Consider the following 21014-nt stretch of genomic DNA (forward strand, 5'->3'; position numbering starts at 1 on the left):
AGTACAGCTATGGATGGATCAAGTTATACATGACAGGACGTGCGCAGGGTCAGGCTGGATCATTGTTATTTCGACAATTGGATAAATATTTTTAGCGGGTTTGCATTAAGTGTCAATTTTTTTTTAATCGACTGGATGGCAAACGAGCAAGTGGGTCTCCTGATGGTAAGAGATCCAGGGGTAATCCAGGGGTATTGCAGACGCGTTGCCAACCTAGAGGTCTAAGATGGGATACCTCAAGTGCCAGTAATTTCACCGGCTGTCTTACTCTCCAAGCCGAAACACAACAGTGCAAGCACTGCTGCTTCACTGCAGGATTAGCGAGCAAGATGGTGGTAGCAATCCAAATTAAATAATGTTGAAAATCACAATGTATTAAAATGCATTTTTTTTTTAAATAAACCGTTAGCATTTTGTAGCAACAATTTTCTCAAAAATTGGCATCGTTACAGGATTGTAATGAATCCTATTCAATCTAAAACTTTATGTAGATTAGATTACAGGATCATATAAATTAGTCCAGGTGGTAGTTCTTAGAAAATTGCATCAGGTAATTCAAATGAACTATCACCATGTAAGTAAGTAGGTATATAGACTTATTATGTTTGTCAATTTTATGATTTTTGTCTTGCTCCCGTTTTAGCAGAATAAATAGATGACACGATAAAATAGATGTAGAAAAATGCCCTATCTATTATTATCAGTACTACTTCTAAGTATTCCCCTGCAATAAAATACAAGCAGTCAAGTTTCATTAGTTTTATCCATTAAAACATAGGTATATTTTTCTCTTTCTCCTGCCTTATCTTTCTTAAATGCATTATTAAAAAAATAACCTAACCATAAAAATTAAATTATTAACACAATTTTTTTTGCTGACTGTACTTTTTGTTGACTGTACTTGCATTGTCACCCAAACTACATGCATACCAAATTTCAAGTCGATGCCATTAACCGTTGAGAAGTTCCGTGCTGCGGAGACGATCCTGGCCAGACTACCAGGATGTCACTACCAGATTATTGTATTGTCACGCAGTTGACAAAAGTGACACAAGTATGCAAAATTTCAGCTCAATCGGTAACCGGAAAGTGAATCAAATTTAACGACAAACATCGGGACAGGTGAAACAAAAGAAAAGTTTCTAATAAGAAATATAAATTTAGGGTTATTGAGCATTTTAATCTCTCTTTTATCAGCATCATGTCACATATATTGAATAAATAAGCATCAACAAGCATTCATTTTTTATAAATTGACGTTGCAAGCACGCCGTATCGTTTTATAACATCCTTACAATCGGCTCATTTCTTTAATATAACAGCAACAGAGGATAGGTACTGAATCCAATTGGTTGAAACGCTAGTGACTATTAGAACTACAATTTCATCTTTGCATCTCTGGTGTTTACTTCAAACTGCAAAATAACTTAGCGTAGCGCTACTGTAACATCAAAATTTGACATTGAACTTGGCTTCCCACAATGTCAGTGGCAAATTACCGAGGCCGTGCCGCATCACATAACAGATGTAAGTGAATTATCACCTCCGGCAGACCTTGGCAAAACTATTTACCTACCGAAGCTCCTATCTCACCTTCACACTTGCTGGAAACCTTACTCTATCCTCCAAGATACATGGCTGTATTTATAACAACAGAATCGTGCGAAATACGAGCTTGGGTAGAGAACGTATGGATGCAGTCAGACATGTGCTAATAAGCACTGACGAAAACATCTGTAATGCATATTGACTGAAAAGCGAAAGCAACAAATTGACCACCCTGTGACACTCTTGGACAGTGCATTTTCTCTTGCATCGAGAATTTTGCGCTGCATTCAGTTGTTTTCAATCATGCGATGCGATTCCGCTTTTGCGAATTCATCTTTCCTGTAGCTGATTAGAGTTGATTTTAAATTGTGCGATAAAGGAGATATGTTTCGTGTTTTCAGAGTCATAGCAACCGCACGCCGAGTTTCCTCTCATTCAGATTGGTGACTGTTTGTTCATTGCTTGACGACGTAACACGAAAGGCAAAAGGCCTGAGCTCTTGGAAAGCTGCGTAGGTACGACATGCAAACTCAAACTTAGTTGTATTTACTTAAAAAAGATGAACAAAAATCAGGCGTCGAATAACGAAAAAGAAAATGCTTGCAGGTATTTATCTTATTTATGCGAAAGAAATGCAGGAAAAATCATCGTAATAAATATTCATTTAACATAAGCGCATTTGTTTAATAAAATTAAAAATAGCTAGTTAATTTGCTTTGACATGGTAAATTGGTCTTATAAATAGTGCAAATGTACAGTGACATGTCTAACCAGATACATTTGGCTTGCCAACTTTGTCTTTTAGTATGTTCTTAAAAAGATTTTTATTTAGCTGAATCAAATTAAATTCTTAATTCGCCATGTAGTTTTTATTATTATTATTGAACAAATCCATGTTTGCTTACAATCGAATTTATTTCAAGAACATACACAAATATTCGTTGACATCTTGTATGAAATCCGATAGGTACTTGTCGTCTTGCGCTACTGCAATTTGTTTTTAGGCGATTGCGAATCTTTAGGATGATGAAACTTAATAACTACTCATATAGTTAATAAATCCAAAGATATGATAGACGAAAATGTTGAAGTACAATCAATAAAAGATCCTTTAGTTAAGTACAATTATTAAATACAAAACACTCAAAATAATTATGGATGTATAAGTAAATAGATAAAAAGTTTTATAAACATAAATAAGATAAAAATAAGCAGCTATTCTTCTTCTTCAGTTTCTGGGACATCGGGTACTTCATAAGGGAGCGATCCCTCGGCAGGCTCATCCCAGTTCTCTTTCACTTCATGCACAACTTCGTGCACGATTTCACGAGCAACTTCTGGCACAACTTCTGGCACAACTTCGGGCACAACTTCGGGCACAACTTCGGGCACAACTTCGGGCACAACAAATTCATGTGCTAACTCTGCTGCACGTATATATTCAGCTACTTGGGGATCCATTGAATCACACAGCAAGACATCATGTGTGTTGGTAGCTCCTATGGAGGCTTCTGATTCTGAATGATTAGAGTATTGCTTCCTGAAAGAAGAAATATAAATATTAAGCATTTTCAGTAACGCTAACACCAATAAACCAGTTGTGGCTTTAACAAATGAAAATAAAAAAGAAAAGTAAAAAATAGAACTTGGCTATAATTTACATAAAGTAAAAGTGAGAAGAAAATAAGATATCTATTTAACACAGGCCGAAAATAAATACGAATGAATAAAGAAAATAAAAGCACAAGAAAAACAAAATAAACATACCACTGCAATTGTTGATGGTATCACGCTTAGAAATAAAATTTCAATGTCGATGTGTTTTCAGAGAACCAGGGCGATAAATATATCTTGTTTACTGCGTGAAAAAGGGGTTTTATGTGATGCCAAGTGGCATCGGCATTGGCAATAGAAATAATACAATAATCCACGTAGAGCCCGGGCTAGCAACTGGGTATTCACTATCAGCTGATTTCGTGGTCTCTAATAATTGGAAGCAGTCCAAATAGTTTACGATTGGGTTTTGAATATGAGAACAACATCCTCGAACGGTTATGCTCTTGATTATATGTAAAACAGTATTAGACAATGCCTGGGAGCGTCTAATCTGTTCTTAGGCGAACCTGCCGACGTATATTTATGTTACTTTGTTTATATAACGAATAAACATGTTCCGTATTTATTTCTTATTTGGGTGGAGTTCAAGAAATTGGACCATCGGTAATTAAAAATGCAAAGCGATTAAGAGATACTAAATATTTTTAATTGCCGGTGTTGCGATGTTTATCCTTTCGAATTCCAATATTTTTTAAACTTGCTTCACTTTTGCTGAGATGATAATAGATTGAGATCTTCGGCTCATAATAAAATACTTTGCATAAATAGGCAGTCGTCAAACTTTTTCTAAAAATGAAAATTTTTATTAATTAAGTAGCTTAACAATATGTTAAGAATAATTTTAAAAAATTACGTGGAATGTGATATTACCAATAAAGGAGTATGAGTATTCAAAAATTTATTGAAATGGGAATTTTCCAACAAATAATATTCACAGCGCAGATGTTTAAGGGCGTAACTATACACATACAATCCATTGTGCATTGTATGTGTTACATACAATGAAAAATGCAAAGAATGATCTCAGTAATTCAGTGACTAATTGTGAGTCCCAACTGATCTAATCATTTGGACGACCACCATTTAAGTTTAAAGCAAATATCGCGATAACTCTATGACAAATTTGATAAAGAAGAATGAAGTCTTCATTATTTTTATTCCAATGTCATAGTCATCTTTATATTAATCAATAAAACAAGAGATTACAATAAACAAGATAAATATTTAATTACGATTAGCCGTTAACCGCGACTCCGTCCCGCTGTCCCGCGGGAACTATACAATTTTCCGGGATAAAACTATTCTATGTCCTTCCCCGGGACTTAAACAATCTGTATACCGAATTTCATTTAAATCGGTTCAGCTGTTTAGCCGTGATGAAGTAACAAACAAACAAACAGACTTACAAACATTCACATTTATAATATTAGTGGGATTAGTAGGGGTAAGCTTAGATGTAGTGCCAAAATCGTTCGCAGTGAAGTGTTTTGTTTATACCTAGCTTATATATTATCTGCCACTTTTAATTATGAGTTAATCAATGATTTTGGCGAACAATTCAAAGTCAAAAAACCGGCCAAGAGCGTGTCGGACACGCCCGAAATAGGGTTCCGTAGTCATTACGAAAAAAATAAGTAATATTTTTCTAAGGACTTCGTATTTTGTACCGAATATTCCATGTTTAGGTATATTTCATACCTTAGGCTGCTATTTACTCTTAAACTAAATATTTCTCAAGAAAACTTAACCGTTACTTATAGTTTTCCTTGTAAGTACCTAAGTTTGATATACTTATTACTATCCTGATTTTTGCACTTTAAAGTTGAATGTTTTGCAAACAAATCACTGAATCGAAAAATAATGGTATTAAATGACCTAACCAACGATACCCTACACTACAAGGTTGGATGAGAAAAAATAAATCACCCCCACTTTACGTCTATGGGAGGAAATTCTTTTTATTTTTTTATTGTACATTTTGTCGGCATAGTTTACATATAATATTCGTGCAAAATTACAGCTTTCTAGCATTGATAGTCCCTGAGCAAAGCCGCGGATGGACAGACAGATAGACAGACAGACATGGCGAAACTGTAAGGGTTCCGTTTTTGCCTTTTTGGCTACGGAACCCTAAAAACATTCATGCATTTGATACAAAGCTCATGTCAATTGTTGCTTGTTACCGTAATTAATTGATTAGTATACTATCTCTTGCCGTACGGCATATAAATAGCTATAGATTCAATCACATGCAGTCATACAAGTACGTTATTATAGTAGTACGTGTTATTTATGTAAAAGTAAGTAAACAAAATTACTTCTTTAAATTATAGAATCGAAATAACTAATAAAAAGAATATTCTATCGTGTGTTTAAAAAAAAAGGAATGTACTATTGTACACACATTTTATTTCAGTGGCAACATTGTCGTAGATTTTTTGGTCTTGAATTCCAGTTTTTAGTTTAGTTAATTGATTCCATAGGTACAAGTTTACCCAAGTATGCGTGATTTAACGAATTCAAAAGCAATCCTTATGAAAATGAAATTGGAATAACCTTCGTAAATTTTATTCAAGCTTTTTAAATAGTTTTTGACAAATTTGCATTCCATACATCGATCGACTTGAGTGTGTGTAGGTCATCATCATCATCCCAGCTTATATACGTCCCACTGCAGGACACAGGCCTCCTCTCGGAATTGGCAGTAGTTCCCACGCGGGCCCAGTGCGGATTGGAAACTTCACACACACATTTTGTGTGTAGGTAATATAAATAAATAAGTAAGTTCAAAATTTACGGCGTCAGGGACTAAATTTTTTGTCAACAATTTCGATACGAAATCTTTACAAGGGAAGGGAGTCAAACTGACCGATTTTTTTTTATTCGACTGGATGGAAAACGAGCAAGTGGGTCTCCTGATGGTAAGAGATCACCACTGCCCATAAACATCATCCGCTAATTCCGCTATAAGAATAGATTAATTAAGATTGGTTTTTTGGAAACTTTTTGTATTTTTTATTTCAATTCCAAATTTTTACTTTTACGGTCATCCCGTAAAACCTAAATTGAAAATACCGAGGACCTGGGTTCGATTCCCAGTGATGGTCTTATTTTTCTGTTTTTTCTGTGCATCTATATTTCAGTTTGTATTTTCAATAGATTAATTTCAAAACCACAAACAAACTACGTATAATAATTGTATTATTTTTACCTATATTTTATTTCCTAAAAACTAAAATGAAAAGCAGGTTTGAAATAATCTAGATCTACGGAGTTTTAGCTATAGAAACACTAGACTGGGTCTAGACATAACCCGTATTGCTTGTTTCCGCTCGGCGTGGGCTGGTATGCGGGTTCGGTCCCGGCATTAGCCATACCCCGCGGGTGAGCCCACGCTACCATTCGTTCCACTGATTATGTATCGTCGACAAACAAATTGGGAGCATTCGTAACAGCAGGGCTACTAAGAACCTCGAAATTCGTATCGTACCGTATCCCTCTCGCTCTCGTATTAAATAGTATAAGGGGCTGTTTCACCATCCATTGATTAGCGTTAACCGACGGTTAAATGTGATGCCGTCTCCGTCTATTCGAACAAAACAAATAGAGACGGCATCACACCTAACCGGCAGTTAACACTAATCAATGGATGGTGAAACAGCCCCTAAGTGTCAGAGGATATACTGTAGTCTTTGAGCAAACTTATAATAGATCTATTTGAAAAAAGCTACACAACCATAAACTACATTATAAGCAAAAGCTTCATTATGTAAGCTACATTAGTACCTAACTATGTGAAATTAGCAGCCTATGATAGTTCGGCGAAATTAAAAAGTCAACAAATTTTATGTTTCCTGTAGGATTCCTGGTAATGTTAAGTGAATAAAAGAAGGTTTGTTCAGCAAGTGGATGAGTAACAAACATACACACGCCCGAAAACATATCTCTCACAAACTTTTCCGTTTATAATACCTAAAAGTACTACATTCCTATAAAACGTAATGTTGTTTACCGTCAAGAAGCCACACTCAAACGATTCAACTCACGCGCCTAAAATAAAGTGCTCGCTATCGGTTATCGGAACATCGAATGAACGGTCTTTAATGTGTTGAGTAAACATGGCTCAGTTTGTTGGGGGATCTGCCAGATACATCATTCGTCAGTAAACAATCATGTAAGTAAACTTAGATATACTTAGGTATTGTAATTTCATCATTATCATCAGCCGGAATTCGTCCATTGTTGGATTGCCGGTTTTCTCAAGTCCACAAAAACAATAAAATACGAATAGCCGGCAAAACAAGCGTAGTCCTTAAGCTGACTTGTTATTTTCGCATTCGGAAATGACATTTGTGCCGAATTAAAAAAATGAAACCCAATGAGCATGCATAAAAGAGGGGATTCAATATGGAAGAAGCCAAGGAAGCTCGGCAGGATAGAAGACAACGGTTTATTATGGTCTATGCCTACCCCGACAGGAATTTAGCGCCACCTGTGTTTATAGAGGCAAAGTGACAAGTAGCAAATCGAAACCAAAATGTTTTTTTCATCACACTTGCTCGTAAACAGTGTCATAACATGCAGGCTACCTTGCTTGCAACCCCCCAAATAAAACCCTCGACCTTAATGTGCTTGTCATGAAGCCCGTGGTCGGTAAATGAGTCATTGAGCGTACAAATTTTCTTGTCACGAAGCCCAAGGTCGGTAAATGAGTCAATGCCCGCACTGATAGGTACTGCTGCCCTCAGACTCGTCCGGGCCCATATACTCTCGTTCGGCTTTGCTGTGCCAAGAGCGCAGCCCAAGGTATCGATTTGGAAAATTATTTTTTTTCTTTTATAAATAAAAAATACTCGCACTACGTCCGGAAAACATTGTATGTCGCACGGGCGGTACTAGAATTACGAACATCGACTCATTAAAGCCCTCAGACTTCGACTTCGGGCTTCTAATATACTCTCGTTCGTAATTCCTTATTTACCGCCCTTAAGACACAATGTACTATTTCTGTGAGGCCGTAGAAGTCTTCTTCTCAGGTATTTTATAAAGCTTGGCAGAAAGTTTTTTTTTTCTAAATTACCTATATTCTAAATTACCCGCGACTACGTCCGCGTAGAATTCGGTTTTTACTATGGGGGGACCCCCAGGAACTATGCAATTTTCCGGGATAAAAACTATTTCTATGTCCTTCCCCGGGACGTAAACTATCTGTATACCGAATTTAATCTAAATTGGCTATGCGGTTTAGACGTGATTGAGTAACAAACATCGAAACATCTAAACATCTTCACAAACTTTCACATTTATAATATTAGTAAAATAGGATTATCGCAATTCCCTTAACCAGTAGGTAATACAAGCAAAAATATAAACAAAGTGTTAGACAAATACTGGACTAATTGTCTAGGACAATCAAAACAGTACACAGGATACATTTCCAATAATATTACCACAGATACAAATTCAAATCATTTATTCAGTAAATAGGCCGGAATGGGCACTTTTACACGTCATTTTTTAAACTACCAGCGCTTTCGGAAAGACCATCACTGCCAAGAAGAATGCGCCGCAAGAAACTTGGCAGAAAGTCTTTTTTTCAACATAAAATAATTACAAATAAAATACTTAAAAACTACAGTATACAATTAAGGTCAATGTGGGCAAGACCGTCTATAAGGCAAGTCCGTCAACACGTTATAACTTTTGAATTTGAAAGCGGTTCCTGCTTTAGCGTCCAGTATATAAAGCAGTTTGTCGCGCTTGTTCCCTCACTCTAAAACAGATTGCGCTGTGACAACGAACTTCAGAGCAATCCGCCTAAACAAGTAATTGCATGTATGGAACTCGAAATGATGAGTGCGACGGTCTCTGCTAACAAAATTGTTAAAATAGTTCGTGACAAGATTTTGCACCAGAAAGTAACTACAGAAGTAATATAAGAACCAGCTATCTTTATTCTGTGTGTTAATTTATCAGAAATTGGTTTACTTTTGTAATTATACGTACCATCATTTATCACAATAAAATTTCGTTAAGTTGGAAAGTCCGTCTACTATGTACAAGGCAAGTCCGTCAATTCAAGACTTCCCTTGAATCAGAAGTTACCAACTGTTTTTACGATTTCAATATTATAACGATTTCATAAGGCATTTTGATCTTGAAACTAGTACGGAAATGTGTCCCTCACCCTCAGCACTATGCTGTGGCACTATGTCACCGAAATATTAAATTAAAATACCTATCAAATAAATAAATAATCAAATAAATATTAGCCCCAAACTAAGCAAAGCTTGCACTATCAGTGCTAGGTGACCCTCTTTGATCTCAGTAAATTAAAAATTAAACTATTAAAATACATTTTAAAATTTCAATTGATCCTTTATTGGGAAACCTTATAAATAAGTAAGTACTTATTTATATTTTTTTGCCAAAAAAGGTTTACCACCCCATTTACGTAATATATGCCGCCGGACTTGCCTTTGAAAAAGAAAAATTGTGTTTTATCCGAATCTAAACCTTATGTTAACACGTTTAAAGTACACTTTTCATTGTCTTGTTTCATTTTTTTTAAGGATTCGAATACTTACATATAAGCACCCATAGTTATGGCCGATATCATTACTAGACGGACTTACCTTAAACTACACGGGAAGTCCGTCTACTCGCCGAATTTTAGAAAATACTATTTTTTTTTGCTTGATTTGAATAAAATGATCTGTCTCTATAGCTTAACTATTATTTATGAAATTCTTCATCGTATGCAAGTACAATTGTTAACGCAGGTGAATAATTAACGCAGCTAGATCACTCCGAGGTAAAAAAAAAATGAAGTATTGTCGGTCTTGGTTGCCGGTCTTGGCCACATTGACCTTACATAAAAAAAATACAAAATAATAATAATAATAATACAGGGATGTAGGTATGGGGTCCCTTAGTTACAAAACTAAACACTAACTATTATCTACTTTCAGTGGAAGTGTACTGCTTCCACCGTCATCAGTTTAATACATCAGTGACCGTCATAAATTAAAAAAAAAAAAAAACTGAAATTTACATTTCAGGTCGAGTAACCACTAAGCTTTTGGATTCCGAAGGCAAGCTCACGTCTACCGCCCCTAAAGTTAGCTCACACGATACTACTACACAGTCAAGTGCCAACGGACTCGAACGCTAGAGTTAATTTTATATGTTCTAAAAGCGCAACCCTGCGTGCGGCGCAGATGCTACGCATGCGCGCGCGCAGGGATCGAGCGCAGTGATTGGCTGGCGTAGGCTAGGGTTGGAACGAATAAATGTGACGGAGAAAAGTGACAATTAAGTAATTTCAGACTGTCCACGATAAAACCGGGGCATGCCTGATCTTGTGTAGGTATCTTTGTAATGAATGCTAATTCTCAAGCAGCACTTTTTTGTAATAGTCTGTGGCTCTGAAGCTACATATTAAAATTAATCACTCATAATAAAAGTACCTGGGCGACCGAGCTTTGCTCGGGCTGAAACTTGGTAAAAAGCGTTTTCCGAGAGATAAAACTAAGCTAGATCAATTTTTCATCCCCGAAAACCCCTACATACCAAATTTCATCGAAATCGTTGGAGCCATTTCCGAGATCCCCGAAATACATATATTTATAAATATAGAAGAATTGCTCATCTAAAGGTATTAGATGTTAGAGCGTCTGTGAGTTTTAGTTTTATGTATTCCACTGTGCTTAAATTGCTTTGTACAGCGTTTTTGATGGTCTTCACTCGTTTCCAACTTCAATGCCACAATTGTATTTGTTTTCACAAGCTGTTTTACGTTCATTAGGATATAATCTTAAAAAAATATAATGTTACTTTTGTCTACTCAGGGGAAACTTTCTAACCTTTTAAGCACAAAAAGTAGTTTTTATATGAGAGGCATTTTTCTGTCAAAAAGGCAAATTCACCTAAGTTAAAACACTTCCGAACTACCTCAATCTGAAGTAAGTTCGAAAAATGTTAGCTGTTGTGAAAACCCGATGTAATTATAATAAGCTAAGTATAAAGTGGATTGTCCAGTTTAAAAAAAAATATTATATATTTTACATCAAAACTTACTAAAGACCGTCAGAAGACGTAGTACAAAATAGTTTAGGCACAGTCTAATATATAAAGCTAAAACTCACAGATGCCCTAACTTTTTATTATGATTATATTTTTATTTTGTGCTGCTTGAAAATTAGCATTCAGTACAAAGATACACCAGATCATGCTTGACCAGATTTTATCGTCGACAGTCTTTAATTAGGTGGGAGTTAAATTAACCAACTACTGCTAATATAGTAATCGCTCAGGGATAGATAGATTGAAGAAACTGTGGAAGTAGGTAATCGTATTCTTTTTATTTATATTTATATGTATTGTTTATTCATAATTGTATATGTGTGTATCGTGTTCAATGTAAGTGGTAACTAAGTACATTATTTATTTACTTATACTTATGTCATTTTACCTATTCGTTTCTTCTCACAGTGCATAAATTACTGCTCGCCTATCTTTAAGTTTTCCATTCCTGTTTAGATTAGCTTGAAAAGATCCCTTTTAGGGATAAGTTCGCCTTTGTACTATTTTTGTGTTTTATGTAAAATAAAGTATTTACATACATACATACATAGTATTTAAAATGTATTTTTACCAGTTTGAAAAAAATACATAAATTAAGTAATGAAGATTTATGGGATTCGATTTTGAAATGCGTAACTAAATGGGGATTGGGGACGATGAGAGGGTTTTCACAGAGGTGAAATATCGCTAGATGGCGCTACTAGTATCGTGAGGTCAGTTTGACGTTTGCTCGTGATTGGTTAAATAACTAAATGAGCCAATCACGAGCAAACGCCATCTAGCGATATTTCACCTCTGTGAAAACCCACTCATCGTCCCCAATCCCCATTTAGTTACGCATTTCAAAATCGAATCCCATAAATCTTCATTACTTAATTAACTAACTAACTTATTGTAAATGTGTGGGGAATGTGGTATAACTGACAGTTACGAAACCCATGAACATTTTGTATTGGAAAATGTTTTTTTCTTTTATTTCATATTTCGACAATTTACCAACATTTTTATTTACTTACTCGTATTATCCTATTCCTGAGGAGGACAAATCCAAAAACACAAAAATCATAAAAATTGGTCCAGCCGATCTTGAGTTATAAATAAATGGTGTACCTACCTAACGAACACGACGACTTTGTTTTATATATATAGATTTTAAACGTCTTATACTTCTACTTGTAGATAACCTGGAAACTGTAACAGAATCTTTACCATGTCAACAATTGGTACGAATTTGTCGGAAATTCGTCGAGGAACTACAGTCACTGATATAGCTGAAAAAACATGCAAGTTGAAGTGTCAATCGCCGCTCGAAGAACAGACAACCGCTGGGGGAGGAAAGTCCGCGAGTGGCGACCACCAACCGGAAGACAAAGCGTTTGGAAGGCCACGCAAGTGGCGAGTTGTAGTTCATTGTGACGTTCTAAGGGGCAGGCCTTTGTTTAGCAGCGGATGTCTTCCGGCTGATGATGATGATGGTGACTAATTTGGACAAAAATGTTGAACTGACTTAGGCACCTGTCAGCCCTAAGGGATGCTCGGATGGCCTATTCCGGGCTGCAGATGCCCCGCGGCGCTCCTTAAATGGGCTGGCCCGATATAGTTCTGTTGTCTCCACGCCGCTTTTAGCTCTCTCTCGCTAGGCAATGTCTGTCTACAAGAATCCGGGTGCAATGAAGCGCGGCAGTGCAGGCGCCAAGTTAAGAATCAAGTTAAGCGACGTGCGTGGTTTTTTTTCGAAGGTTTTTGCGTGCTTTTATAATTTAAGAATACGATTCTAGTTCGAGTTACGAAAGCTATCGCAATTTTTAGCTATCTTCGAGTACTTACTTCAGTGCTTACTTGCTATCTTCCTAAACTAAGTACGTTAAGTATCTGTAGTACCGAGACCGCGACGCTGATTATTTACTTTTTTTTGCATATTAAGCAGTAATTTTTGCTACCGATTTGTGTTTTATAAAATACAATCTGCAAAATGATCATGATAGTAAATAACTGAAATTGTCAGAAAGCATAACACACACATATCACATTCACACCACATCAATAAAATATCTTAGTCTTTTGGACCTCGCATTAAAGAGAGTAGGGCTTAAAACTATGTAGGTAAGTGATAAAATAAAAGTCCGACCACCAAAAGTGGATAAAAATCGAGTAGCAAGGTTTGATCTAAACAAACAAAGTTGTAAGAAAACCTTTACAAAAAACACAGTTTATGAATAACAATCTTATTTACTGCACAAGAGACTTGGCTCATTTTTATGTTCACGTCTTAAATGGTATTTAAATGATTCCGTTAGGTAATAAATGAAGCAAGATTTTTAAGATCTATTTAATTTGACATTGATGTCAGATTTAAGTTTATGTAAGTGTATAATATATTGTAAATTTTCTATTAATAAATGACTTATTTTTATTTGATTGATGAGATAAGTAAAGTAGAAATATTTCGATCTATTAAAGTAAAAGATTATACTTTATGCAGAAAATGAAACTAAATTATACTGCAGCAATTACAGTAATTCTTTGCAGCGTCTTTGATCCGACCATTTCGGTTTATTGCAAAATCCAGCATCGAGTTATTTCAAACGTTCTCAAATTTCATTGACGCTTTTCATCCAAATTTATCGACGGAATAAAATAAACTCATTCGTTTTCGCGTAATCGGCGCGCAAGCGGCTTTGGAAAAGAAACTGAACCGAATTTGTTTATTTGACGTAACGTAAACCGATGACGTCCGTTATAATCATCCGCAGTGCGATAATGATCTGCGAATTCTGCGATACTGAATTGGATAAAGACTGAATAATATTGATGCCTTGGCAAAATAAAGTGGCGATTTAAGATTTGAGATAAACCGGAACCACGAAGACGGATCCGCTACTTCCTGACCACTGGCCATCCTGCTTCGCTTCGCACATATTTATAGTTCCTTGTCAGAAACACATAGAGAGGTTATTCGGCTTTATTCATATTTTATTCCTTAGAAATTTTATACTAACCGAATGGAATTTTAATAGTAAAAAATCTATTAAATACTTACTATTACTACGAACGAATCAATGTTTCAAAGTGAGAATAAATTTAATTTTGTATTTTTTTTATTCTCCGATTTAAAAAATAAACTATTTTTGTAGTTGTCCCTAGAGTCAAAAAAGGCTGTCCTTAAGTCCTGAGATGACTATCAGAGAAATTACTTCGTCCTTCAAGGAAAAAAAAATCTGGGTGGTACCAAATGATGTGATTGATACTTAAACAGGCAATAGTGTTGCTTAAACTGAACAACATTCTCCGAGGAACAAAACCGATTTTTTTTCGCCTTTCCATAGTAAGTTAATCAACTAACCACTACATTTTGTATGGGAGTCTGAAAATTTTTTTGTTGGAGAAAGTTGTTCAGTTTAAGCAACACTATCACCTGTTTAAGTAAGTGTACCGCCTTTTCGGCGAATTATGTTTCGCCAAATTTCACATAGCAACCAACCTTTCGCCAAAGTTTCATTCGGCAAACTAATCGTTGGCATATTCTTATTTCGCAACATTTTTATATTGCAAAATTTTACTTCATAATTTCACTATATCAATAGTAAATGATTGGCTTAGGCAAATAACATATTGTCAAATAACATTTATTTGGCCAATTTTTATATGGCAAAGTTTTACTTAAATTTGATTTGTGTGAGCGACCGAAGCGAGCGAGCAAGACGGTTCGGAGCAGAAGCAACTTGGATAGTTCAGGTTGCTTCGCTCCCGCCTTAGCCTTCGATGTTAGTTTTTTTTTATAGCAGCCAGGATAACCACAAGGAAAGTAGGTTGAATGCTATTCAATATGTTGCTAAATTAACGTATGCCAATCAATACATTTGACATCTTAAAAAAAATCCAGGTAATAATTTGCATAATAATAATTTATCAAATCATTACTTGGGAAATGATATCAGTGCGAAACATTGAGTTGGGAAATACCATTTTGCCTAAATAAAAACGTGGGATAAATAGTTTAGGAGCTAATAATTTGCTTAATAATTTTTGCCGAAACATTAGTAAATCGTTTAAGTATCATCACATCATTTGGTACCACCCCGTATAAACAACGCCACAGAAAAATGTACATTATCCTGACACATTGCACAACTACGAGGTTTCTGATTATTGTTAATGTCAACCATTGGAAATAATGACATATTTACTACTCTGTCGCACGCAACAAGTAAGCATTGCATTTTTGCCTATGATTCATATTTTTAATATTCATACTTCACTTCATAGTTTTGCAATGTGTCAGGATTGACTTTATAACGGCCGCTGACTACAGTTAATTGTTTTATGCAAAAATTAGTTCCACCACTGATCAATAGATGGCGCTTATCCTTTAGCCTAACATGCTAACGATGTGTCGTCTTAGAAAGTATTTAATTGCTACGAATTTTAGTGTAATAAGTTAGTAAAAGAAAGTAATAAGAACTGCATACTTGCTTTGTAGAAATATATATAATGTGAACGTGAACGTGTATAATGATAATTTGTATTAATATTATACGTGTTCACATTCACATTCTATGTTTCTTGTATTCAATATTCAGTTCTTTGTTTATTTTCTATTGTTAACTAATAAATAATATTTATGAACAGAACTTCCCGTTAATAGTGTGGTCAAGACGAAAGCTTGCAGGCACGACCAGTCGATCATCTCCTATTGAAAAAAAAAAACAATTTTTCACTTCTCATGCTCGTAAAGTTGGTGTTTATGCTGGATCTAGGCGACATAAAATGACTGTTTATGCACTAGTGCATAATAGTTATTTATGTGGCTGGTGCATAATGCCTAATTATGTATAGCCGCATACATAACTTTATCTACATGCATATCATAAGTTTTCTATAATATGTTCAGATATGGCCTGTATTTTTAAGTTAGTGTTACTGATAACTAGTTTGAAGTACCTACCAAAGCTTAAATAAAACAGATAATAAAAAACTAAAGTTTTATTTATAATAATAATTATTATCTACATGCATGTCATAAGTTTTCTACAATATGTACAAATATGCATTGTTAAAAAAGTATTACCGATACTTTAATGTGAACATTAAGATGCACCCGCAGATACCAGGTTTCTTAATAAAGGCCATTTGATAGTCGTTTCTGAACATATAATAAGTTATGATATGCATGTAGATAAAATAAAATCTTCGTCTAAGACCAAGGTAATTAGGTGTCAACAGCCACAAACAAAGAAGTTTCTTTATATTTTTGAATACATTTTTTATTTATATAAAACTAAAAATCAATCAAAATAAATCACTAAAACTAAAAAAAATATAATTATATAGTAATGCATGAAAAATACAATTTACGTAGTGAGTGAACAATGTTTTTCACTGTTGCTATTTCATTTCCTCGCCATCGAAGTGAAAAGCAGAGTGTAAAACTCGAGCATTAAATCCATTTTCCCCTCGACGTGTCTATCCACCCTCGCCGTACCGGCTCGGGTGGCTATATGAACGTCTTGGATAAAATGACTCGTTTTATGCTCTTGTTGTACAATCTGCTATTTTTGGCCGAATTTTTTATTTTTACCGAGTGTTCGGCCGAAGTTCGTATTCGGTTCAAACCACATTCGGGCCATCTCTAAACATTATTTTGATTGTACTGTATGAAACAACTGGCGCGTATAGTTTGATTACCTCTCCAGATGGAGGTTCTAATTTGTTTATATTATAATTTATAAGAATCGGTCAAGGTCAACGCTTTCCGGCTCTTGATTGGATTTGAAGCACGACTCTGAATCACTATTATTATGGCATACACTGACGACATATGGGCGCAGATTGATTCAGCTATGTTTTGAGGGCAATGAAAATTCTATTATCTAAAGGACTCGTTTGTATTGCGTTCCAGATACGTGATCAGGAAATATTTATACATAATGCGTGATTGAGGAGACGAGCAGGACCAACCTAGGCCATTATAACGAGTTTGACTGACAAACATACTCGAATAAAAAAAAAACTATTTTTATACACTGCGACTAAGGAGTTACGTACTATTTATTAGTAGTAAAAACAACAATAATGGTGATATATCACCATTATTAATATATGAATATTTATTCAATCTTCAATTTCCGAACAATTTAGTTCATCCTCATTCGTATTATTTTAAGGTTCGACCACATCATCAATTAAAACATCTAACTGCATCATTCTGTCTTCTATTGTAATCACATGATCAATACCAACCAACCCAACCAACAACGATCCGGTGTCACCTGCAGCTGCAGTGATTTGTTGTCAATATTTAAGTATATGTGCATATCAAAAATATAAATATAAATAGGTAGTATAAAGGTACACAAATTATGAGATTAATAGTATCCAAATGTTGTTAAAACCTGAAGTATTACCACTGTAATATGAACTTTTCTACTACAAAACATTTTTAACCAAATATCTGTAGGTGAAATTAATATTGAGATGAAATTATTTATTTTTGCGGTTGCATTTAATGATTTAATTTTAATTTTACAATTATATATAAATAAATTACTTATGTATGTCATTTGGAAAAGTTAAAACTTACCGATGCAAAACTTTTTCATTTTATTGGCAACACACGAATAGTTTTTTTGGAATCTATAATATGGCGATGAGTATAGGTTTGGTTAAAATAAAATGTAACGGAAAAAACAATAACGAATTTCCATTTCTCATACTAAACTTAAAATTAATATGATTTTATTTTGTTACATTGAATATGAACGAAAACTAATTACTTAAATAAATAAATATCACGGGAAAATTCACACCAATTGACCTAGTCCCAAAGTAAGCTTAGCAAAGCTTGTTTTATGGGTACTAAGCAACGGATAAATATAATTATATAGATAGATACATACTTAAATACATATTAAACACCCAAGACCCGAGAACAAACATTCGTATTTTTCATACAAACATCTGCCCCGACACGGGAATCGAACCCGGGACCTCAAGCTTCGTAGTCAGGTTCTCTAACCACTAGGCCATCTGGTCGTCTAAACTTATAAGCATCAAAATAGCTGCTCCCATTATAGTCGCAAAGTTTTATTTTGTTTCAGTGTGTTGTTTGTAAATTAGAACGAAACTACTTTTGTATGAAAATGCGATCAGCCCTTCGGTTACAAAATACGTCTCGATCGCGTTCGCGTTAAAATCTCATGCAAACACGAACAGCGCCTCTAGCGGAAGATGTTCGTGTTTCCATAAAAATTTTTACGCGAACGCGATCGAGACGTATTTTGTAACTTACAAATGGCACACTTATGATCATGCAAATGAAGATAAAATGTTTCAATTTAATTGAAATGGACATGATAATATAAAATATCTCTAACTCGAACCAGTCCCGTGCAGAATAGCGGCGGATGTCGCTGCAAATGCATAATGCATTTGTGTAACTGCATCCGGGCGAGTATTTCTACGGGCGTGTATATTTTACTCTATTACCACTTATTGCGTGTGCGCAAAAATCGTTTATCATCCCACTAATATTACAAATGCCAAAGTTTGTAAGTCGGTTTGTTTGTTACTTCTTCACGTCTAAGCCTGTTGAACCGATTTAGATGAAATTCGGTATAACTAAAGATAGTGAGTCCCGGGGAAGGACGTAAGATAGTTTTAATCCCGGGAAATTGCATAGTTCCCGCGGGATAAATGCAATTCTACGCGGATTGAGTCACGGCCGGTGACTCACGCGCCGCGGGTAGCAGATAGATAATTATAAAAGCAATGATAAGATATCCTCAATTTTCAAACCATCTTGTCGTTAAGTAAAGCTCCAATTTAGTGTCAAAATAAGTAACTATCAAGCTCATATCAGATTTAACGATTAAATCTAGATTAAATTCATTAAATAGTTAAGTATATTTTTTCAGTCTTTTTCTGGGATTGAGTAGCCTTAATGTTCACCTTAAAGACGTATAGAAGGGTCTAGAATCAACATTTCTTTTAGTCACACAGTGCTTTGGTATTTATTGTTATGCTGCGAAATTGATTGACATAAAATAAATAACATTAAATGTCTATCTTCCACACCGTGAGGTTATTTTCTCATGTTTTTGCAAATCGATGTCGATTTGACGGATTTTATATTACTTTGACATTGACAGTCTAAAGGTAATAGAAACCGCATTATTATCTACTATGGTTCGCGTAGAACCACAACCAAGGTATTTCTTTCTGTCCACCCGTAGAATTGGCTGCGTACACACATCTCTAAATACGGGCGTGGACGCAACGTCGGACTCAATCAAAGACCGTAATCGATTCCGATACGCCCCAATACATGCGAACGTTCAACTATTGCGAATTTGTCAGTCAATGAAGCAAACGCACAACCTTTGCTACGATTTGATAAAGAACTACGACAAAGCGGGTAGCCGTAACTGAGATCCTGTGGTGAATCCACGGTGAATCAGATTTGGACAGTTAAGCGAGGCAGGCGCGGGGTGAACGACCTGCGCCGGCGCACGCAAATAGCGTCTGCAGGAGATGAGGGGATAGCTCGCTGTAGTTTATTTTATGCCTTAACTAGCATCTGTTTGAATTGGCTAGATCCCAAAAAATATATAGTTAGTTACTTAGTCCGTCAGTACGATATTAAAAAATATAGGATAGGTACTTACGTATTTTTGCTTTTATCAAATTAAACGAAACATTGTGGACATAGGTAAGTATAGCCGGTTTACGTTTCGTGTGACATCACCTACGTACCTACACTTTTTACTAAGAAGTGACGTCTCGGGCAGGGTCTTTCGAACTTTGACGCGCTTCATCTTTGTTTTTAGGGTTCCGTACCTCAAAACGAAAAAACGGAACCCTTATAGGATCACTTTTTGTCCGTCTGTCTGTCTGTTTGTCTGTCAAGACCTTTTTTCTCGGGAACGCGTGGAGGTATCAAGCTGAAAATTATATCAAATACTGAGGACTACTGTCCCTTAGAGCTGTGAAAAAAATCAATCTTCTAAGCCAACGCAATCAAAATATGCAGCCGTTTATGCTGCAAAGAGCGTAGCCGTGTTTGCATGGAAAAGCGGCCCTTTCACCAAACGTTCACTGTATTTTTTTTAATAAGAGCCCTCATGACAAGTATTATTTCCTGTAAGTTTCAGCTTCCTATCTGTTATTTTCTGAGATATGATTGTTTTTAACTTTTCACAAAAAAGTTTTTTTTCCCTCATTGGCTAATGCGAGCTACGTAATCTTATTTATGTATAGAGACTCACTTATTCTTTCAATAAAATTTCTTTTATCAAAAAAAAACTTGGCTAAATGTAGGAAATAAAACTTCAGTATCTGCATACACTGGATGTATTAAATCACTCGAAAAAAGCGAGAAATATCTTCAAGACACGATTCCCGTTTACTTACATACCTATAAATGTGTACGGAACCCTCGGTGCGCAAGTCCGACTCGCACTTGCCCGGTTTTTTTTTGATTGACCAATGAAAAAAATACGCAATTTATTGAATCAGGCGTTACTTTGCGGAGGTCCATTTCAATGAACCAAGTAAAAGAATAGCTTTGGTTGCGTTCGAAACCCGTCAGTGTAGTGTAGTGTAGTGTGTGGTGGTGGTGATAATGGGTTTGTGTGATTTGTGTGTGTTCTTACAGTGTGGAGGATCTGCATGAACACGCATATCTTGCATAAGCTTAGCTATCATCCTTATGATATTATTATTATTATCGCAGGTGAGCAAAGAAATTCTTTTAGTTCATTAAAAAA

At 35.4% G+C, this 21014-nt stretch overlaps 1 protein-coding gene across 1 annotated transcript in view; it reads right to left on the reverse strand.

Annotated features, from left to right (window-relative positions):
• Positions 1 to 2218: 2218 nt before the first annotated feature.
• LOC141437833 (uncharacterized) overlaps positions 2219 to 21014 on the reverse strand; it is a 75466-nt gene continuing 56670 nt past the window's right edge. The window contains exon 3 of the mRNA XM_074101361.1: positions 2219 to 3088. Coding sequence (XP_073957462.1) covers positions 2764 to 3088 — 325 coding nt within the window. The 3' untranslated portion in view covers positions 2219 to 2763. The remainder of the gene's footprint in view (positions 3089 to 21014) is intronic.

Source organism: Choristoneura fumiferana, chromosome 18, assembly GCF_025370935.1.
Source record: "Choristoneura fumiferana chromosome 18, NRCan_CFum_1, whole genome shotgun sequence".
Classification (NCBI taxonomy): Eukaryota; Metazoa; Arthropoda; class Insecta; order Lepidoptera; family Tortricidae; genus Choristoneura; species Choristoneura fumiferana.